The 23,138-nt window shown below is 57.4% G+C and overlaps 1 protein-coding gene across 2 annotated transcripts; it reads right to left on the bottom strand.

Annotated features, from left to right (window-relative positions):
• Window positions 1-45: 45 nt before the first annotated feature.
• LOC102688973 (inter-alpha-trypsin inhibitor heavy chain H3) lies at window positions 46-22,377 on the bottom strand. 2 transcript variants are annotated; one of them, XM_069189630.1, is made up of 23 exons: window positions 22,163-22,376; window positions 21,954-21,989; window positions 21,390-21,410; window positions 20,935-21,101; window positions 19,452-19,556; window positions 18,575-18,737; window positions 18,194-18,304; window positions 17,341-17,469; window positions 16,295-16,411; window positions 15,195-15,363; window positions 14,755-14,880; window positions 13,504-13,685; window positions 13,119-13,304; window positions 6,455-6,594; window positions 5,359-5,516; window positions 5,136-5,168; window positions 4,490-4,537; window positions 3,998-4,054; window positions 3,742-3,855; window positions 2,749-2,950; window positions 1,445-1,617; window positions 1,029-1,140; window positions 46-309 (listed from the first exon to the last, which is right to left on the bottom strand). In XM_069189630.1, the coding sequence occupies exons 1-23, from the start codon at window positions 22,250-22,252 to the stop codon at window positions 171-173; spliced, it is 2,778 nt and encodes a 925-aa protein (XP_069045731.1). In that variant the 5' UTR covers window positions 22,253-22,376; the 3' UTR covers window positions 46-170. The 2 variants fall into 2 exon arrangements, with proteins under 2 accessions (XP_069045731.1, XP_069045730.1); XM_069189629.1 differs by lacking the exon at window positions 4,490-4,537 and having other exon boundaries at window positions 22,163-22,377.
• Window positions 22,378-23,138: the final 761 nt, after the last annotated feature.

The raw sequence follows: 23,138 nt of genomic DNA, 5'->3' as shown, positions 1-23,138 counted from the left end.
GTACTTCCTCTCATCTCAGGTGTCAAGAACGTTCACACAGCAGAGAACTTTTTCAGCTACATTTTTTTTATTGGGAGCTTTGAAGAAAATTGCAGTTGTCTCAGCCGCAAAGGAAAAGGAAGCCCTACACACTCGTTTCCCCTCGGGCCCGGCCCGGCCCGGCCCGGCGCTCAGCTGCTCTTGAAGATCCCGGACACGATGTAGTCGGTGTGCGTGCCGTCGATCAGCCCCGTGCCGTTGTTGTGCACGAACCAGCAGGGCACCTCCTCGCCGTGCTTGGTGTCCCAGCGGTAGTCCTTCTGCCAGCCTCTGCAGGGACAGGAGAAACACTCTCCGAGGGCTGGTGCCGAATACCTGAGGGGCGCAGAGCTGCGCGACCCCTCACCCTGACCCTTAGGCCCATCGGGCCTTTCTTAACGGGCCTGAGCTGTGACCCATTACTGACGCTGCAGAATATGGGCTTGTCGATCACTTTCAGATCTTTTTTTTAAAAGAAAGAACTTTGCGTACAAACTGCCTAATTGGAGCCCTGGTTGTGTTCGTGTCTGTCATTAAGCCACTGAGAGGCAGGTTCAGTGAACAGGGCAGCACCCACACAGCCGGAGCTCTGTGCGCCTGAGAGTGCAGACTGAGCCCCGAGGCCCCAGCATGGCCGGTCTGAGCCAGCTGTGCCAGTCAGGGTCCTGAACAGGGCCGCTCAGCTGACCAGGCGCTGTCGCCCCCCCACACCCCCACCGTGCCCATGAGCCCGCAGTGCTCGGGCACTGACTGTCCCTCCTGTCACACCGAGAGCAGCGTGCCAAAGGAGAGAGCCCGCTGTCTGTCCTCTCCCTGTGCTGGCGAGCCGACCCCAGCCCAGCAGCACTGGGTTGTGCAGGATTAAGAGCATGGGCAGAGGAAAATATCCGCTGATTCCAGAGAGAGCTGCATAGTATCACTGAGGGTGACAGGGGTAGTTCAGACACACAAGGTTTGTGTGTGTGTCAAGGTGTGCAAAGGAGGGTGTGTGGGAGTGCGTGTGCGTTTACCTGGTGACGCTGAGTGTCAGCCCCTTCACCTGCATGGTGGCGTCAGGCTTGTCCAGGGCCTCGCCGCTGTGCACGTCGCTGACCTCGAACTGCAGGCCGCCGTAGAACTGCCCTGCAGGGGTGGACAGAAGGGCGGCGCTGTTGAGCCGGAGCAGCCTGCGTGCTCTGACCTCGTGTAATCGGAGTGGGGGGGGGGATCTCACACAGGAAACCAGGGGGCAGGAGGTCAAAGCCTCCCCCTGCACGGGCCACAGGGTCCTCTGGCTCTGAGCCGGCCTGGACAGGCCTGCTCGGCCAGGGCAACGTTAAAGCTGGGGCCTTGGTCCTGTCCCAGACCCCCTCCTCCCAGCAGTTCTGATCAGGGACTCGCTGCGCCGGACAGAGACCCAGCAGGCGGCAGGGCCCCCGGACCTTACCCAGCAGGCCGTGGGTGGCCGGCGACAGCAGGTGGCTGTCCAGGGTGTAGAAGCCCAGGTAGTCCCGATAGAAGGGGTGCTTCTTCCAGACTCTGTGCAGGATGATGACGAAGGTGGCCGAGTCCTTCATGGCCACAGTGAGGCTCTTCTCCTTGCTGACCTGCAGATCGAAGCTAGAGGCCGAGGGAGCCGGTGAGAGCAGGGCCAGGAGAAACACACTGGAGCACCTCCAGGTTTGTCTTGGGCATCATACGCTTCACCTGGCTTGAGGAGTGGCAGCTCTGTGCTCCAGCTCATTCTCAAGCTGTACTGATCAAAGTAACTGTTCGCACCCCTGATCCCGGAGGAACACCGTGTCTGCAGGCTATCAGTCCAGCACTCACTGATGACTTAACAGATTGATTTGCTTAGACTTTTGTTTAACTTATCTCTTCAGTCAGTTCCGAGTGTCAAAAACACACATTTCAAGAGCTCCAGCACACAGAACTTCACTTTGCCTCGTCTCAGAGTGCTGAACATTATTTCTCACTAAACAGCTCTTAGTTAAATGATAAGCGACGCAGGTGGGAATGACACTATCAGACATGCCCACAGTGGGAGTGGTGCCACATCACACGCGCCCCCATTGGGAGTGGCCCCATCTATGCCACACTCACAGCGGGAGGGGCCCCGTGTATGCCACGCCCACAGTGGGAGTGGCCTTGTGTATGCCCCACACACAGCGGGAGGGGCCCCGTGTATGCCACACCCACAGATTCCTTCTGCAGGCCTCATCACTTACAGTACCGGCACTGGAATGAGGGCAGCTCAGAAACTTGGGAACCGGTATAGGGTTGGTTCTGACTGCATATCCAATTTGACTGCTTAAGAGCCGAAAGTCAATTTACAAATATTGCTTAAGATAAACACAACGTTCCTCCGGGACCAGTGGGCCAGTGGGCACCAGGAGACCACAAGCAAGCACAGTAGACACAGCCGGTCTTTACATGTCTGGAGGTTGGGATTTGACAACAAAGCTGTTTTTTTTATTGGAACAAGTAATAGGTTTATTCCATGCTGAAATAAAGAAGAAAGAGAACACAACGTTTCGGCTGTGGAGCCTTCTCACACCTATTTTCTTTCTTCTTTTTTTGATGATGGAATAAACCTATCACTTGTTCTTTTACAGCCTACGCATGCTGACGCAGCGCCCCACCTGTTTTTTTATTGGTTTAGTTCCCAGATCGGGAAAACACTCCCAGAATGAACACCTACTCTTCCCTGAACAGATCTGTGCTTCACTCTAGGAGCTGTGCTGAGCTCACCTGGGCTGTTTGAGAGACACTGTGTCAGACCAGGAGAAAACCGCTTCTTTCCCGTTGTGGAACACGTGGATGGCCTGAGTGGTCACATCCACCTTGATGCCCAGACTCCGGCTGACGATGCCGAACCTCCCAAAGTATGTGTTGACCTTTCTGCTGGGGACAAGCTTCTTGTCCCCGATGGTCTGCCCGTTCACAGTGATGCCTGTGGGCCGGAGTCAGACAACACACAGGGGAGGGAGTCAGACAAGAGAACAGCCTCACACATGGGGGGGAGTCACATGACAGGACAGCCTCTCACACAAGGGGGGGAGGAGTCAGATGACAGGACAGCCTCACACACAAGGTGGGGAGGAGCCAGATGACAGGACAGCCTCTCACACAAGGGGGGGAGGAGTCAGATGACAGGACAGCCTCTCACACAAGGGTGGGAGGAGTCAGATGACAGGACAGCCTCTCACACAAGGGGGGGAGGAGTCAGATGACAGGACAGCCTCTCACACAAGGGGGGGAGGAGTCAGATGACAGGACAGCCTCTCACACAAGGGGGGGAGGAGTCAGATGACAGGACAGCCTCTCACACAAGGGGGGGAGGAGTCAGATGACAGGACAGCCTCTCACACAAGGGGGGGAAGAGTCAGATGACAGGACAGCCTCTCACACAAGGGGGGGAGGAGTCAGATGACAGGACAGCCTCTCACACAAGGGGGGGAGGAGTCAGATGACAGGATAGCCTCTCACACAAGGGGGGGAGGAGCCAGATGACAGGACAGCCTCTCACACAAGGGGGGGAGGAGTCAGATGACAGGACAGCCTCTCACACAAGGGGGGGAGGAGTCAGATGACAGGACAGCCTCTCACACAAGGGGGGGAGGAGCCAGATGACAGGACAGCCTCTCACACAAGGGGCAGGGAGTCAAGACTGGAGCAGCCCCCCTCTGAGCCCCAGGGGCAGCTTCCTGGCGCCTCCTGTCTGCCCCCGCCCCGCCGACTCACCTGTGAGGGGGTCCCTGACCAGGCTGAAGATGACCCCCGGCCTCTCGTCAATGTTGAAACACAGGGTGTCGTTCTGCTGGGGTACCCAGATGATGAAATGCGGGTCCCCGTCCACTGGGGAGACACAAGCCACAGGCCGGGTGAGCGCAGGTCGCGTGTGAGCCCTCACTTCCTGCCGGCTGACACACTCACACGAGCACCCCCTGAATCTGCAGCTCTGGGGGCGCCCTGGCAGGCGGGGCGGCGAGCAGCTTACCGCTGGTGACCGGCGGAAGGGCGTGGTACACGTTCTGGACCCGAGACGCGGTGTAACCTGGAAGCAGAAACAGCACAGGGGTGTCAGGCTGCTTCCTGTCTGTCGAGCGGCACTGAGCCCCTCATCCCAGCGCCTTCCACTGGGGGGTGGCCACTGTGTCGGAAAGGTACAGTCGCTGACTCTGACTGACAGGCCTGCACTACAAAGCCTGTGCACTCCCGGAAAGCAGTGGGGTGCTATGGTCCCGAGACCTGGTGCTTCTGGGAGATCACATCCATGTCCTGTCTTTAGAAGTGTTTGTACGCGTCTCTGCGGCACTGGCCCGCGAAGGGAAAGGGGTTTCTGGGGAGACTCGTCCGAACCCCGCCTCCTGCCTTCCCCACATGACCGCGCTTTGCACCGGAGGGGTGGGATGTGAAAGTCAGAGCGAATGGGGGGACCCCTGTGCCTTGGCACGAGAACACCAGCCTGGCACTGGCTCCCCGTCATTACCAGTCAGAAAGGTCCTGCTCGTGAGGGGTGAGCCTTGCAGGAGTGGCACTGCAGTGGGAAGAGGGAGAGGAGGGAGAGGAGGGAGAGGAGGGAGGTGAGGATCACAGAGGGATGGCATGCCCCAGAATCACCAACCCCAAAGCCCCCAGCACCACACACGCGTGGAACTGCCTCTCACACCCACGTCTCTCAGCAGGCTCCCCCAGCCCAGCGGTCACAAGGCAGACTGGTGCACTGGAACTGGGCACTGACCGGATGACCAACTGGCCGACTTACTCACCGAGTGACCAAGTGACTGACCGACTGACTTGCTGACTGAGTGACTGACTTACTGACCCACTGACTGGCCGACTGACCAATCAACTGTCTGACTGAATGATTGACCAACTGACTTACTGGTTGATTGGTTGGTTGGTTGATTGATTGATTGGAAAACAGAAACAGACAGGAAAAAAAATCCAAATTCCATTGCAGTGGTCCCGAACGCAGGTCCCTCTTTTTGGCCACGACCTGGAGGCCTGTGGATCTGGTCACCCCCCGACCCCAGGCTGACCCGAGGAGCCCCAGTCTGCACCCAGCTCGGGCACAGAGAGGGTTCAAGCCCTAGAGAGAAGCAGCCTCTGGTCTCAGGAACAGGAAGCCTTACCGAAGCCTGAAGGTCTGCGCTGTCCTCGTTCCTCTGGAAAAAAGCACAAAAGACACTTCCTTCAGACCAGGTTGGTCAGTCCCTGCCACTGTCCAGGGGGCTTTAACGTCTGAGGCCGGTCAGTCCCGTGGTTCAGCAATTATCATAGATATCAAGGACAAAACTGGATCTGAAACCGTTTTTCGGTCACTGTCACCTGGTCAGCGGTGAAACAGGCTCGTACCTTCGGTCAGCTTGTCGGCTATCAGGGTGTCCTTGTCCTCGTCCTCCTGTGGCTTAGTGACCACCATGGAGGTGAGGGGCGTTACGAAGCTGTACTGCAGGGAGAGCTCCAGGGCGCGCGCGGTCATGTTTGACTTTGCCTCAGGCGTGCCACTGCCCCTGCAGGCCAGAGGTCCAGTGTTATCTATCAGCTGACCGTCCATCTATGTGTACTGTGTGTATAGTGTATATACAATGTGTATACTGTTAGTATATATACGATGTGTACATTGTGTGTATATGCTGTGTACATGCTGTGTGTCTGCTGTGTGTTACCTGTGTGTCTGCTGTGTGTATAGTGTGTGTATATACAGTGTATCTGCTGTGTGTGTCTGCTGTGTGTATAGTGTGTATATACAGTGTATCTGCTTTGTGTCTGCTGTGTGTATAGTGTGTGTATATAGTGTATCTGCTGTGTGTGCCTACTGTGTGTACCCTGTGTGTACCCTGTGTGTCTGCTGTGTGTATACAGTGTGTATATACAGTGTATCTGCTGTGTGTGTCTGCTGTGTGTATAGTGTGTATATACAGTGTATCTGCTGTGTGTGCCTACTGTGTGTACCCTGTGTGTCTGCTGTGTGTATACAGTGTGTACACTGTGTGTGTACCCTGTGTGTCTGCTGTGTGTACACTGTGTGTGTACACTGTGTGTGTACCCTGTGTGTCTGCTGTGTGTACCCTGTGTGTCTGCTGTGTGTACACTGTGTGTGTACACTGTGTGTGTACCCTGTGTGTCTGCTGTCTGTACCCTGTGTGTCTGCTGTGTGTACCCTGTGTGTCTGCTGTGTGTACACTGTGTGTGTACACTGTGTGTGTACCCTGTGTGTCTGCTGTCTGTACCCTGTGTGTCTGCTGTGTGTACCCTGTGTGTGTACACTGTGTGTGTACCCTGTGTGTCTGCTGTCTGTACCCTGTGTGTCTGCTGTGTGTACCCTGTGTGTCTGCTGTGTGTACACTGTGTGTGTACACTGTGTGTGTACCCTGTGTGTCTGCTGTCTGTACCCTGTGTGTCTGCTGTGTGTATACAGTGTGTGCAGCAGGTGGAGTCTGGGTCTGACCTCTTACTAAGCAGCTGCTGGATGGTGAGGTAGGCCCACAGGCGCTCGGTGAACTCCCCGAAGATATACTGCTGCTCCTTGGAGGCCTCCAGTCTCTCCTGCACCCTGGACTGGCTCTGCAGGTGCAGCTCATTCTCCAGCTGCAGGGGCAGACAGGCGGGTCACGGCCTGGTGCCACAGCCACGGTGCCCTCTCCCCACCCCACGCCCACAGAGCCACGGCACACAGGAGGACAGACCTGAGCCCTGCTGGGGTCTCACAGCTCACAGCCTGGGGGTGACTGCGTCTCTCACAGCTCACAGACTGGGGGTCACAGTGTCTCTCACAGCTCACAGCCTGGGGGTCACTGTGTCTCTCACAGCTCACAGCCTGGGGGTCACTGTGTCTCTCACAGCTCACAGACTGGGGGTCACTGTGTCTCTCACAGCTCACAGACTGGGGGTCACTGTGTCTCTCACAGCTCACAGCCTGGGGGTCACTGTGTCTCTCACAGCTCACAGCCTGGGGGTCACTGCGTCTCTCACAGCTCACAGACTGGGGGTGACTGCGTCTCTCACAGCTCACAGACTGGGGGTCACTGTGTCTCTCACAGCTCACAGACTGGGGGTCACTGTGTCTCTCACAGCTCACAGCCTGGGGGTCACTGTGTCTCTCACAGCTCACAGCCTGGGGGTCACTGTGTCTCTCACAGCTCACAGCCTGGGGGTCACTGTGTCTCTCACAGCTCACAGCCTGGGGGTCACAGTGTCTCTCACAGCTCACAGCCTGGGGGTCACTGTGTCTCTCACAGCTCACAGACTGGGGGTGACTGCGTCTCTCACAGCTCACAGACTGGGGGTCACTGTGTCTCTCACAGCTCACAGCCTGGGGGTCACTGTGTCTCTCACAGCTCACAGACTGGGGGTGACTGCGTCTCTCACAGCTCACAGACTGGGGGTCACTGTGTCTCTCACAGCTCACAGACTGGGGGTCACTGTGTCTCTCACAGCTCACAGACTGGGGGTGACTGCGTCTCTCACAGCTCACAGACTGGGGGTCACTGTGTCTCTCACAGCTCACAGACTGGGGGTCACTGTGTCTCTCACAGCTCACAGACTGGGGGTCACTGCGTCTCTCACAGCTCACAGCCTGGGGGTCACAGTGTCTCTCACAGCTCACAGCCTGGGGGTCACAGTGTCTCTCACAGCTCACAGCCTGGGGGTCACTGTGTCTCTCACAGCTCACAGACTGGGGGTCACTGTGTCTCTCACAGCTCACAGACTGGGGGTCGCTGTGTCTCTCACAGCTCACAGACTGGGGGTCGCTGTGTCTCTCACAGCTCACAGCCTGGGGGTCGCTGTGTCTCTCACAGCTCACAGCCTGGGGGTCGCTGTGTCTCTCACAGCTCACAGACTGGGGGTCACTGTGTCTCTCACAGCTCACAGCCTGGGGGTCGCTGTGTCTCTCACAGCTCACAGACTGGGGGTCACTGTGTCTCTCACAGCTCACAGACTGGGGGTCGCTGTGTCTCTCACAGCTCACAGACTGGGGGTCGCTGTGTCTCTCACAGCTCACAGCCTGGGGGTCGCTGTGTCTCTCACAGCTCACAGACTGGGGGTCGCTGTGTCTCTCACAGCTCACAGACTGGGGGTCGCTGTGTCTCTCACAGCTCACAGCCTGGGGGTCACAGTGTCTCTCACAGCTCACAGCCTGGGGGTCACTGTGTCTCTCACAGCTCACAGACTGGGGGTCACTGTGTCTCTCACAGCTCACAGACTGGGGGTCACTGTGTCTCTCACAGCTCACAGACTGGGGGTCACTGTGTCTCTCACAGCTCACAGCCTGGGGGTCACTGTGTCTCTCACAGCTCACAGCCTGGGGGTCACTGTGTCTCTCACAGCTCACAGACTGGGGGTCACTGTGTCTCTCACAGCTCACAGCCTGGGGGTCACAGTGTCTCTCACAGCTCACAGCCTGGGGGTCACTGTGTCTCTCACAGCTCACAGACTGGGGGTCACTGTGTCTCTCACAGCTCACAGCCTGGGGGTCACTGTGTCTCTCACAGCTCACAGACTGGGGGTCACTGTGTCTCTCACAGCTCACAGCCTGGGGGTCACTGTGTCTCTCACAGCTCACAGACTGGGGGTCACTGTGTCTCTCACAGCTCACAGCCTGGGGGTCGCTGTGTCTCTCACAGCTCACAGCCTGGGGGTCGCTGTGTCTCTCACAGCTCACAGACTGGGGGTCGCTGTGTCTCTCACAGCTCACAGACTGGGGGTCGCTGTGTCTCTCACAGCTCACAGACTGGGGGTCGCTGTGTCTCTCACAGCTCACAGACTGGGGGTCGCTGTGTCTCTCACAGCTCACAGACTGGGGGTCACTGTGTCTCTCACAGCTCACAGACTGGGGGTCGCTGTGTCTCTCACAGCTCACAGACTGGGGGTCGCTGTGTCTCTCACAGCTCACAGCCTGGGGGTCACTGTGTCTCTCACAGCTCACAGACTGGGGGTCGCTGTGTCTCTCACAGCTCACAGCCTGGGGGTCACTGTGTCTCTCACAGCTCACAGCCTGGGGGTCACTGTGTCTCTCACAGCTCACAGCCTGGGGGTCACTGTGTCTCTCACAGCTCACAGACTGGGGGTCACTGTGTCTCTCACAGCTCACAGACTGGGGGTGACTGCGTCTCTCACAGCTCACAGACTGGGGGTCACTGCGTCTCTCACAGCTCACAGACTGGGGGTCACTGTGTCTCTCACAGCTCACAGACTGGGGGTGACTGCGTCTCTCACAGCTCACAGACTGGGGGTCACTGTGTCTCTCACAGCTCACAGCCTGGGGGTCACTGTGTCTCTCACAGCTCACAGACTGGGGGTGACTGCGTCTCTCACAGCTCACAGCCTGGGGGTGACTGCGTCTCTCACAGCTCACAGCCTGGGGGTCACAGTGTCTCTCACAGCTCACAGCCTGGGGGTCACAGTGTCTCTCACAGCTCACAGCCTGGGGGTCACTGTGTCTCTCACAGCTCACAGACTGGGGGTCACTGTGTCTCTCACAGCTCACAGACTGGGGGTCGCTGTGTCTCTCACAGCTCACAGACTGGGGGTCGCTGTGTCTCTCACAGCTCACAGCCTGGGGGTCACTGTGTCTCTCACAGCTCACAGCCTGGGGGTCGCTGTGTCTCTCACAGCTCACAGCCTGGGGGTCACTGTGTCTCTCACAGCTCACAGCCTGGGGGTCACTGTGTCTCTCACAGCTCACAGACTGGGGGTCACTGTGTCTCTCACAGCTCACAGCCTGGGGGTCACTGTGTCTCTCACAGCTCACAGACTGGGGGTCACTGTGTCTCTCACAGCTCACAGACTGGGGGTCGCTGTGTCTCTCACAGCTCACAGACTGGGGGTCGCTGTGTCTCTCACAGCTCACAGACTGGGGGTCACTGTGTCTCTCACAGCTCACAGCCTGGGGGTCGCTGTGTCTCTCACAGCTCACAGACTGGGGGTCGCTGTGTCTCTCACAGCTCACAGACTGGGGGTCACTGTGTCTCTCACAGCTCACAGCCTGGGGGTCACAGTGTCTCTCACAGCTCACAGCCTGGGGGTCGCTGTGTCTCTCACAGCTCACAGCCTGGGGGTCACTGTGTCTCTCACAGCTCACAGACTGGGGGTCACTGTGTCTCTCACAGCTCACAGCCTGGGGGTCACTGTGTCTCTCACAGCTCACAGACTGGGGGTCACTGTGTCTCTCACAGCTCACAGCCTGGGGGTCACTGTGTCTCTCACAGCTCACAGACTGGGGGTCACTGTGTCTCTCACAGCTCACAGCCTGGGGGTCACAGTGTCTCTCACAGCTCACAGCCTGGGGGTCACTGTGTCTCTCACAGCTCACAGACTGGGGGTCACTGTGTCTCTCACAGCTCACAGCCTGGGGGTCACTGTGTCTCTCACAGCTCACAGACTGGGGGTCACTGTGTCTCTCACAGCTCACAGCCTGGGGGTCACTGTGTCTCTCACAGCTCACAGACTGGGGGTCACTGTGTCTCTCACAGCTCACAGCCTGGGGGTCGCTGTGTCTCTCACAGCTCACAGACTGGGGGTCGCTGTGTCTCTCACAGCTCACAGACTGGGGGTCGCTGTGTCTCTCACAGCTCACAGACTGGGGGTCGCTGTGTCTCTCACAGCTCACAGACTGGGGGTCGCTGTGTCTCTCACAGCTCACAGACTGGGGGTCGCTGTGTCTCTCACAGCTCACAGACTGGGGGTCGCTGTGTCTCTCACAGCTCACAGACTGGGGGTCGCTGTGTCTCTCACAGCTCACAGCCTGGGGGTCGCTGTGTCTCTCACAGCTCACAGCCTGGGGGTCACAGTGTCTCTCACAGCTCACAGCCTGGGGGTCACTGTGTCTCTCACAGCTCACAGCCTGGGGGTCACAGTGTCTCTCACAGCTCACAGACTGGGGGTCGCTGTGTCTCTCACAGCTCACAGCCTGGGGGTCACTGTGTCTCTCACAGCTCACAGCCTGGGGGTCACAGTGTCTCTCACAGCTCACAGCCTGGGGGTCACTGTGTCTCTCACAGCTCACAGACTGGGGGTCACTGTGTCTCTCACAGCTCACAGACTGGGGGTCACTGTGTCTCTCACAGCTCACAGCCTGGGGGTCGCTGTGTCTCTCACAGCTCACAGACTGGGGGTCGCTGTGTCTCTCACAGCTCACAGACTGGGGGTCGCTGTGTCTCTCACAGCTCACAGACTGGGGGTCGCTGTGTCTCTCACAGCTCACAGACTGGGGGTCGCTGTGTCTCTCACAGCTCACAGACTGGGGGTCGCTGTGTCTCTCACAGCTCACAGACTGGGGGTCGCTGTGTCTCTCACAGCTCACAGACTGGGGGTCGCTGTGTCTCTCACAGCTCACAGCCTGGGGGTCACTGTGTCTCTCACAGCTCACAGACTGGGGGTCACTGTGTCTCTCACAGCTCACAGCCTGGGGGTCACTGTGTCTCTCACAGCTCACAGCCTGGGGGTCACTGTGTCTCTCACAGCTCACAGACTGGGGGTCACTGTGTCTCTCACAGCTCACAGCCTGGGGGTCACAGTGTCTCTCACAGCTCACAGCCTGGGGGTCGCTGTGTCTCTCACAGCTCACAGACTGGGGGTCACTGTGTCTCTCACAGCTCACAGACTGGGGGTCACTGTGTCTCTCACAGCTCACAGCCTGGGGGTCACTGTGTCTCTCACAGCTCACAGACTGGGGGTCACTGTGTCTCTCACAGCTCACAGCCTGGGGGTCACTGTGTCTCTCACAGCTCACAGACTGGGGGTCACTGTGTCTCTCACAGCTCACAGCCTGGGGGTCACTGTGTCTCTCACAGCTCACAGACTGGGGGTCACTGTGTCTCTCACAGCTCACAGCCTGGGGGTCACAGTGTCTCTCACAGCTCACAGCCTGGGGGTCACTGTGTCTCTCACAGCTCACAGACTGGGGGTCACTGTGTCTCTCACAGCTCACAGCCTGGGGGTCACTGTGTCTCTCACAGCTCACAGACTGGGGGTCACTGTGTCTCTCACAGCTCACAGCCTGGGGGTCACTGTGTCTCTCACAGCTCACAGACTGGGGGTCACTGTGTCTCTCACAGCTCACAGCCTGGGGGTCGCTGTGTCTCTCACAGCTCACAGACTGGGGGTCGCTGTGTCTCTCACAGCTCACAGACTGGGGGTCGCTGTGTCTCTCACAGCTCACAGACTGGGGGTCGCTGTGTCTCTCACAGCTCACAGACTGGGGGTCGCTGTGTCTCTCACAGCTCACAGACTGGGGGTCGCTGTGTCTCTCACAGCTCACAGACTGGGGGTCGCTGTGTCTCTCACAGCTCACAGACTGGGGGTCGCTGTGTCTCTCACAGCTCACAGCCTGGGGGTCACTGTGTCTCTCACAGCTCACAGCCTGGGGGTCACAGTGTCTCTCACAGCTCACAGCCTGGGGGTCACTGTGTCTCTCACAGCTCACAGCCTGGGGGTCACAGTGTCTCTCACAGCTCACAGACTGGGGGTCGCTGTGTCTCTCACAGCTCACAGCCTGGGGGTCACTGTGTCTCTCACAGCTCACAGCCTGGGGGTCACAGTGTCTCTCACAGCTCACAGCCTGGGGGTCACTGTGTCTCTCACAGCTCACAGACTGGGGGTCACTGTGTCTCTCACAGCTCACAGACTGGGGGTCACTGTGTCTCTCACAGCTCACAGCCTGGGGGTCACTGTGTCTCTCACAGCTCACAGACTGGGGGTCGCTGTGTCTCTCACAGCTCACAGACTGGGGGTCGCTGTGTCTCTCACAGCTCACAGACTGGGGGTCGCTGTGTCTCTCACAGCTCACAGACTGGGGGTCGCTGTGTCTCTCACAGCTCACAGCCTGGGGGTCGCTGTGTCTCTCACAGCTCACAGACTGGGGGTCGCTGTGTCTCTCACAGCTCACAGACTGGGGGTCGCTGTGTCTCTCACAGCTCACAGACTGGGGGTCACTGCTGTGTCACTCAAAGCTGAGAGACCCCAAAGCTGCTAATTCTGACCCCTTTCTTATCTGTAGCACAAGAGCTTGAGAATGAGCTGCAGACCCAGAGCAGGGCTCCACCTCCTCAGCGAAGCTCCGCCCCTCCTGTTTCATGGGGCACGACGGGGGGCACCATGTGGGCCACACTCACCCCCTGCGCCTTCACCTCCACCGGGAAGAAGTCCAGGCTGTTGTCGGAAATGTGTCCGGCCACCACGATCTCCGAGCCTTGGTACAGCTGCTTGAAGGAGCTCTCTGTCAGGGAGTCCACGGAGTTCTCGGGGTACTGCATCTCGATCCCCCACAGCAGGGGGTTGGCCACCTCTGTGTAGAAGCCCTGTGGGCACACACACACACACGCACGCACAGGCATGATCAGGAGGGATGGAGGCAGCTCAGTGCACAGCTCTGTGACTCCTACCCCAACCACTGTCACTGCCTGTCAGCGGGTGTGTCTGACCGTGAGCCCAGCAGTGAGATCTGGGACCGCGCGGTGCTCACACTGGCCACACTGTCCGGCGGCTTGGGCGGAGTACCTGGAGCTGCAGCGCGGCGTCCGAATCCTCGTAGATCCTCCTGGCGAAGCCGTTGTTCTCGGAAGCCAGTTTGTGCAGGAAGTTGTAATCCACATTGTATCCGAATCCCAGGCAGTACAGCGTCATGTTCCCTCCAATGGCATTCCGGGCGTTTTCCTGGATTTTCTCAAGGTTTGTGACGCCTTTCCCAGGAAACAAGTAGGACGTGACTCCCCGTACCGACGACACGCTCACGCTGACAGGTATTCTCGGCGTGCTCTCAGGCATCACCTTGGGTTCTGCAGCACTGGAGCGTCAGAGCGCCTCACCCTGGTGACGACGCCCCCCTTCCCGATTTTTAACCGTCTCACCCAATTTTCCCCTGGGACACCTCCCCCAACGTCGTCTACCTCAGCAAAAACATAAGCCCCACAGAAAGCAAGAAAGCCGATAAAACGTAAGAGTGAGATATGAGGGTGCAGGAGTGTACCCCATCATTTTGATGAACCCAAGCCCGCAGGCCAGACCCACAGGAAGCCCGTCAGAACTGCCAGAACATGCAGCGCTCCAGCAGAGGCTTGGGGCAGCCAGAGCTCAACCCATTTGTGGTTTGGTGTGGTCAGAACTCGAGGCAGTCACAACTAGACCGGGTCAGAACCTGACCCAGTCAGGGCTCTGGGCAGTCAGAACCTGACCCAGTCAGGGCTCAGGGCAGCCAGATCTTGACCCATTTGGGGTTTGGGGTGGTTAGAACTTGAGACGGTCATGTCTTGACCCATTTAGGACACAGCACTCAGAACTGGACCTACTCAGGGCTTGGAGCAGTCACAGCGAGACGCGGTCAGAATTCGACCCAGTCAGGGCTCGATCCAGTAAGAGCTCAGGGCAATCAGAACGTGATCCAGTTGAGGCTCAGAGCAGCCAGAACCTAACCCCGTCAGGGCTCGGGGCAGCCAGAACCTGACCCAGTCAGTGCTCGGGGCAGCCAGGACCTGACCCAGTCAGGGCTCGGGGCAGCCAGGACCTGACCCAGTCAGGGCTCGGGGCAGCCAGAACCTGACCCAGTCAGTGCTCGGGGCAGCCAGAACCTGACCCAGCTGAGGGCTCGGGGCAGCCAGAACCTGACCCAGTCAGTGCTCGGGGCAGCCAGAACCTGACCCAGCTGAGGGCTTGGGGCACTCGGCGTTGACAGTGCTGCACTGTTCTGCCAGGACCCGCAGGCTCGGCGGCGATGCCGGACGGGCTGTGCCCGCGGGTGGGGGGGCCGCTCACCTGAGGCGGGCTGCCCGTCGGTCAGCAGGATGATGAGCGAGACGCTCCTCTCGGGCAGCGTGTGGTTGGCGAGGTCGTCCTTCAGCATCTTCACGGCCTCCAGCACGCTCCAGTTGATGTCGGTGCCTGGGGGGGCACAGCACAGAGTCCAGACTGGAGCGCTGCACGCATCCGGGACAGTCCCAGAGAGCAGCGGCTCATGACCGGGCTCTGGGCCCGCTGGGAGCCCAGTGCACAAGACACACCTGCTCACCTACCCCCCCCGGCGCTAAAATAAACACTGCAGCCCCACGCCTGACAATGGCGGTCGTTTTAGCCCAGCGCAGATTCATTATTCCTCATCGGAACATTTTTTCCATGCTCCAGTTCAACATGTAACGTGTTTCAACACCCGGATTGTTCCCGTCACCAGCACGACGCGCTGGGGTGGGCCGCCTCACCTCCGCGGGCCTGGATGGTCTCCACGAACTGCTTGGCCTCCCGCAGGCTCTCGGGGGTGGCCTTGGTCAGCGAGGGCTTCCACTTGCGGAGCCTATCGTCGAAGACGAGGAGGGCGAAGTAGTCTTCCTCCTGGATGTCGTTCAGGATGGCGTGCAGGGCTTCTCGGGTCTGCAGAGAGCAGCAGCATCGCGGTCAGGCCCTGCAGCTGGCTGAAAAAATCTTGCGGGGTTCTGGGGGCCGGAAGTCTTACGGATTCCCGGATCTGTCCCACTGGGAATAACCTACACAACTACTTTTCCCAAATTCCCAGAGGAGCTCCTCCAGATCTCACAGCCTATCAGTGTCTGAGAGAGAAAACGTCTCCACCAGGAATTTATGGAGCACCACTGCATGGAGTGCAGGGTTGTCAGGAAAGGACCTGGTATTTTGCAGAAAATGTTATTTAGCAACGACTAGATGACTAAATAAATCTTCGCTAGTAAGTTTAGTGTGCGCCAGGCTGACATTTCTATCCCCCCCAGGAGCAGGACTGGAAGAATCATCTTGGTGTTCCACTGAGGACAGAGGTGACTGCTGATCAGTTTCACCTGATACGAACCTGGACAGAAGATGAATAAATTAACTAGCACTATAACTACTGTAACTAGTAATGTAACTACTACAACTAGCACTATAATTACTAACTAAAGCTAGTACTATAACTAGTACCATTACTACTGTAACTTGTACTTTAACTACTGTAGCAGTTACTAGGTACTATAATGAGTACTAAAATGACTGTTATTAGTAATGTAAATAATCCATAACCATTGCAACTAGTACTGTAAATATTATGAATAGTACTATAACTATTATAGCAAGTTCTATAACTAGCATTATAAGTATTTTAACTAGTACTGTAAGAACTATAACTAGTACTATAATTACTGTAAATAGCAAGATAACTACTATAACTAGTACTAAAATGACCTATAGCTAGCATTATAACTAGTATTCTAACTACAATAACTAGTACATAGTACGATAGCTGATAGCTACTACTATAACTCCTCTGGCCAGTACTCTAACTGCAGTAACTAGTGCTGCACCTGCTGCTCACCTGCTCGATCTTCCTGCCCCCCATGGAGCCACTCTCGTCGATCACGAACACCACGTTCTTGGGCACACGCTGCAGGTTGGCTGGAGCGAAGAAGTGCACAAAGTACCCGTTCACGATCTGCGGAGAGAGGGGATCCCCTGAGCACAGAGCACACACCCTGGGGCACCCTGCGCAGCTCCTGCACCCCGACCCTGAACTCCTGTCACTGTGGGACACACACACCCCCTGAACTCCTGTCACTGTGGGACACACCCCCCCCTGAACTCCTGTCACTGTGGGACCCTGAACTCCTGTCACTGTGGGACACACACCCCCTGAACTCCTGTCACTGCGGGACACGCACATACCCCCTGAACTCCTGTCACTGTGGGACCCTGAACTCCTGTCACTGTGGGACACACACACCCCCTGAACTCCTGTCACTGTGGGACACGCACACACCCCCTGAACTCCTGTCACTGTGGGACACGCACACACCCCCTGAACTCCTGTCACTGTGGGACACGCACATACCCCCTGAACTCCTGTCACTGTGGGACCCTGAACTCCTGTCACTGTGGGACACACACCCCCTGAACTCCTGTCACTGTGGGACACGCACACACCCCCTGAACTCCTGTCACTGTGGGACACACACCCCCTGAACTCCTGTCACTGTGGGACACACACACCCCCTGAACTCCTGTCACTGTGGGACCCTGAACTCCTGTCACTGTGGGACACACACGCCCCCTGAACTCCTGTCACTGTGGGACCCTGAACTCCTGTCACTGTGGGACACACACACCCCCTGAACTCCTGTGACTGTGGGACCCTGAACTCCTGTCACTGTGGGACACACACCCCCTGAACTCCTGTCACTGCGGGACACGCACATACCCCCTGAACTCCTGTCACTGTGGGACACACACACACCCCCTGAACTCCTGTGACTGTGGGACACACACACCCCCTGAACTCCTGTCACTGTGGGACACACACACCCCCTGAACTCCTGTGACTGTGGGACAGCCCCCACGCTGTCCTGCTGCAGAGCCCCCCCTCACCTGGATGTCTCCAATGTCCTTCTCCCGGTTGACGTCGTAGGTGATGAAGAAATCACCATCGATGCGCGTGGAGGGGCAGCCCACACAGGTCCGCTGCTGCTCCAGCCCGGGAGAGAAGGACACTCGTGCCTGCGGGGGGCAGGAGGGCAGCAGGGGTCACTTCGTACCCCTCAGGACAGAGGGCAGGGTCCGAACAGGTCAGGCAGACCCTGGACAAGTCCTCTGTCCAGAGGGCAGTGGGATCTGGGTTCCTAAGAGAGAACACCAGTAGCTCCTGCTCCCTCCACTTCTGCTACAGCTAATAAGGCTCCTGTTGCCACTACTGCTGCTGCCATTATTACACCGGTACCGTCATCCCTGCTGGCTCTGCTGCCATTATTACACCGGTACTGTCATCCCTGCTGGCTCTGCTGCCATTATTACACCGGTACTGTCATCCCTGCTGGCTCTGCTGCCATTATTACACCAGTACCGTCATCCCTGCTGGCTCTACTGCCATTATTACACTGGTACTGTCATCCCTGCTGGCTCTGCTGCCATTATTACACCGGTACTGTCATCCCTGCTGGCTCTGCTGCCATTATTACACCGGTACTGTCATCCCTGCTGGCTCTGCTTCATTATTACACCGGTACTGTCATCCCTGCTGGCTCTACTGCCATTATTACACCAGTACCGTCATCCCTGCTGGCTCTGCTGCTACTCCAGCACCTGCGTCAGGTCCAGCTGTGAGCACACTGCCAACACCTGAAGAAGCTGTGCTTCTCCTGCCTGTCTTTCAGTGCGCAGTCAGCCTTTACATGCTCCTCATGCTACTGGGCTATTACTGCCGAGATTTGACATGGAGCCCTGCCTTGTTCCCAGTGATGGTCGTCTTCACCAGGGGGAGCAGGTCGTTGGTGATGAAAGTGCCGTTGGCTTCCAGGAAGGCGATGCCCTGGGGCTCGTAGAGCTCCGCCATGATCTGCAGGGCAGAGAACAGACAGGGCTTCTGTCAGGGAGTTGGGTGGGAGTGACTGCGCAGATCTGCATGCTTGCGCACACATGCAGATTCCATCTGCCAGACGGGGTGTTCACACTATCTCCCCGGTCAGAGACCTTTAGGGTGGCTCACACTAGAGGGTTACAAGGGGAGAACACAGCTCATCATAAATGACAAATGAGTGCAAGTTTGTGCGTTAATGTCAGTGTGTGTCTGCGTCAGTGCTGAGTGGTTCCGCAGTGCTGTCCTGACCTCGAAGTGCTGCACCAGCTGTTTGGGTCGGACCCGGATCATCAGCTCGTACTTCCCCAGGCTGCGCTTCAGCAGCTCCTCGTAGGTCAGCTCGAAGGTCACCTTGCTGGCCGCCGCGATGTTCACCGACACCGAGAACTTCTCCATCTTCCGCCCCGACGCCCTGAGCAATGGCACAGCAACAGCAGGCTGTTCCAGCGTAGCGCCTCGACAGCAGCACACTGCACACTGCACACTGCGCACTGCACACTGCATGCAGCACGCAGCATATAGCACACTGCACACTGCGCACTGCAAACTGCACACTGCACGCATCACACTGCACACTGCACACACTCGACTCCCTCCACATGGCCCACGCACACATAAAACACAGCGCTTTCATGACATAAGAGCCGGGTTCAAAAGACACCGGGCTTTTCGGTAAGTTACAAAACCGAAGCCTGTCTGTATCAACTGCAACCCAAACTTCCACAGCATAACAGCCCTGTCACCCACAGTGCACCCTGAATCCCCATCTTCCAACAAAACAGATCACACATGATAGATCACTCACAACAGATCGCTCTCAATAGATCACTCACAATAGATCGCTCTCAACAGATTGCTCTCAACAGATCGCTCTCAACAGATCGCTCTCAATAGATCGCTCTCAATAGATCGCTCTCAACAGATCGCTCTCAACAGACCACACACAACAGATTGCACAAGAAGATCACACAGAGCAGATCACACATAACAGATCACTCTCAACTGATTGCACAGACAGATCATACGCAATAGATCACTCCCGACAGATCAGACACGACAGATCACTCGCGATCCCTCTCAGGCACAGCTGTGTGAAGTGGAACAGAGCTGCGGTTGGGAAGCCCACCTGACCAGGCCAGCGCTCTGCCCCTGGGACACGGCCTTCTGGTACTGCTGCTTGGCCTGCTCCTTCTCCTTCACCTGGCCCACATAGGTCACCCCGTCGATCACCCTGCAGCACACGGAGCACAGCAATATACTCCTCCACACCCCTGTAGCGCCCTGCTGGACACCCCACTCACAGCACTGGACAGGCAGCGTGCTGATAGAACCCACTCCTCCCTTCCAACCCTCATTAATAATATTAATTAATTCCTTATACTTCTATAGCACTTTTCTGGACACTCCACTCACAGCGCTTCACAGGTCACGGGGATCCCCTCCACCCCCACCAGTGTGCAGCCCCACCAGGATGATGCTCCGGTCCGCTCCCCACACACCAGCTCTCAGTGGGGAGGAGAGCAGAGTGATGGAGCCAGTTCAGAGAGGGGGGTTATTAGGAGGCCATGACTGGTAAAGGCCGGGGGGGATATTTGACCAGGACACTGGGGTAACACCCCTACTCTTCTCAAGAAACACCCTGGGATTTTTAATGACCACAGAGAGTCAGGCTCTTGGTTTCACCTCTCATCCAAAGGATGGCGCCTGTTTACAGTATACTGTCCCCATCACTATACTGGGGCATTAGGAGCGCCCCCTGCTGGTCCCACTAACACCTCTTGCAGCAGCATCCTCAGCTCTCCCAGGAGTCTCCCCTCCAGGTACTGGCCAGGCTCACACCTGCTGAGCTCCAGTGTGAGCTGAAGTGTAAATGGCTCATTGTGAGCCAGTTGTGAGGTACAGGGTGATATAGTTGCTGAAAAATGTGGAACTATGGAAAATGTTCTCTTGAACAGACAACTCTAAGAGACAAGGAGTAGTGTTTTTCCCACTGACTGGTTTTCTGCCACACTTACTGGTTCACTGACTCATTGCAACACTAACTGACTCACTGACACACTGACTGGTTCACTGACACACTGACTGACACACTGACTGGTTCACTGACACACTGACTGGTTCACTGAGTCACTGACTAACTCACTGACACACTGACTGGTTCACTGAGTCACTGACTAACTCACTGACACACTGACTGGTTCACTGAGTCACTGACTAACTCACTGACACACTGACTGGTTCACTGAGTCACTGACTAACTCACTGACACACTGACTGGTTCACTGACATATTGACTGGTTCACTGACACACTGACTGACACACTGACTGGTTCACTGAGTCACTGACTAACTCACTGACACACTGACTGGTTCACTGACACACTGACTGGTTCACTGAGTCACTGACTAACTCACTGACACACTGACTGACTCACTGACACACTGACTGGTTCACTGACATATTGACTGGTTCACTGACACACTGACTGGTTCACTGACACACTGACTGACACACTGACTGGTTCACTGACACACTGACTGGTCCACACAGTCACTGACTAGTTTTCCTCGTGCTGTTTTGGAGGTGAGGGTGAGGATGAGGCACCCACATGCTGAAGTTGGTGATGAAGGCGGTCTTGGGCAGCTCCACATCAAACAGGGCCTCTCTGGAGACGTTGGCGTGGTTGACGGCGCGGCTGGTCATGATTGTGTGGGCGAAGCGCGACGTCACCTTGCAGTCGATCCTCACGCTGTAGACCTCGATATCGGACTGCCCCTGCGGCCGGAGAGCACAGCGCACACAGCCCTTCACCAGGTTCTAACCCCGGACCCCGACAGGCCCGGCTCACTCCGCAGAAGCAGTGTAAACGACGCGAGCGTATCAGCAGGGTTTGAGCTACTCTGTGGCCAGGCCGTGAAGACTAACAAACGTTCCTGCCGGCTTTTCGCAACATTTATTGCAGACTGCTGTACAGCCCCCCCTGCACCTTCCCAGCGCCCAGGAAGACGGCACCCCTCCTGCAGGCCACTGGGTGCCGATCCGGGTCCCCGGGGCCAGACTCACCGCGTCGTCGGCATTCCTCTTCTGCAAAACAAACAGAATCAGGGACAGGGGTCTTACAACACAGCCCAGCGGCTCAACAGTCCAAACAGGTCCTCTGCAGTTTGATTTTAGTGGAGTTGCGCAATGACCCTCTCCTGGCAAACATATTCAAAAGCTTCTGCTCGTTTCTTCTGCTTAGATATGCTACTTCAGTCTCCCTGGGCCCGGGTCTGAGGGGCCTGGGGCAACCAGAGCGCCCCCTGCCTGCTGGGCTGGCCAGTGCAGTGCCTGTGAAAGCAGCGCTCCCCCCTCCCTGCGGGGGCACAGGACTGGCCAGTTCAGCCCAGCCAGGGAGAGTATGAATTAGAGAACAACCTTCGCTGCAGCTGTTTCTCAGGGTTTTCCGTCTTGCCCTGAGGGGAACTTGCAGGATGTGGGTTAATCTGGACGGGAGCGCTGCTCTTCACGAGATGAATGGCCTATTCACTTCCCTCCTGGTGCCGTGTGCTGCTGGCACAAGACTGCGCCGGGCGCTTCGTGCTGTAAGAGCGCTCTTGTCGCGGCGTGAGGGGGGGGGGACCGTACCTTCAACAGCCTGGCCAGCGGGTCTGCAGACGCCGCCTGTCGCAGGCAATTAGGACCGCAGGCGGTGAGGACCAGGAAGACAAACCCAAAAGGAAAGTAAAAGAAACACCTGATAGCATTATACGTTTCCCTTGAAAACAGCCTGTTGTTTTTTTTTGGGGGTGCGCAGCGGGGAATCTCGGGGGCGCGGGGTCGAGCTCCGGTCTTACCTGGGAACGCGCGTCCCCCGCCGCCACAAGCGCGGCGCCCGCCAGCGCGGGCAGGAGCAGGCAGAGGCAGACGGTCAGTGACCTGGACATCGCGCCGGTCCGCAGCGCCGCTCCGTTCCGCTCTGTGGAGAAGTGATCACCGAAGCCCGAGGCTGGGAAGGAAGTGTTCAGCTGCTGGTTGTCTGACGGCGAGCTTTGTGCGGAACCGGGGGCGCCGCGCGTGTTTTATAGGAGCAGCGACCCCGCAGCTCTGCGCCCCGGGCAGGGGTGGAGACGCCGGGGTGACGGGGAGGTCCTGTTTGTTTTATCGAACAGTCTTCTCTTTAACCGAGGCGAGCCTGCGGGGGGGGCAGCGGGGCGAGATCTGCAGATCTGTGTTTGTTCACCCACACGCACCGAGTAGGTGAAAGAGCAGTTTTATTTTGTCAGCAAAAAAAAACTCTTTAGATAGATACTTCATTGATCCCGTGAGGGAAATTTGCAGGGGCCGGAGAAGTTAAATGTGCTGTTCTGGGAATCGGGCACGGACGGCCTTGTGCCCTTGTGCAACGCTGCCGATCAGCCCGACCGTCAACAGGAAATTAAGCCAGGCTCCAGGAACAGACCCTTCCGCTATTTATGTGTCGGCAAGACAGACCGCAAGGGCTTTCAGCCGATCTCCAGCGGGTGATTGAGCCTCTCGGGCCTGAGTGGATGGGAGTCTCACCCCTGGGGTTCGCTCTTGCATTGGGGGGGCACTCAGAGAACTGGGGGCCCCGAGTCACCCCTTCAGTGTTCAGCTCTCCCACCTCCCCCCAGTCACACTACCCCGAGTCCAGGGAGGTGCCACACTGGTCACCCCACACACAAGCAGGATGTCCTCTGACCCCTGACCTCGCCACCCTCCCTCTCCCTCCCCGGGCTGATGAGCCTCGGACCCGGGACCAGAACCCCAGCCTGTCAGTTCCCTGCGCCCGGAGCCCAGAGCTCTCCCTGC

This window comes from Lepisosteus oculatus, chromosome 4, assembly GCF_040954835.1.
Source record: "Lepisosteus oculatus isolate fLepOcu1 chromosome 4, fLepOcu1.hap2, whole genome shotgun sequence".
Classification (NCBI taxonomy): Eukaryota; Metazoa; Chordata; class Actinopteri; order Semionotiformes; family Lepisosteidae; genus Lepisosteus; species Lepisosteus oculatus.
This window is presented reverse-complemented; position numbering and strand designations above follow the sequence as displayed.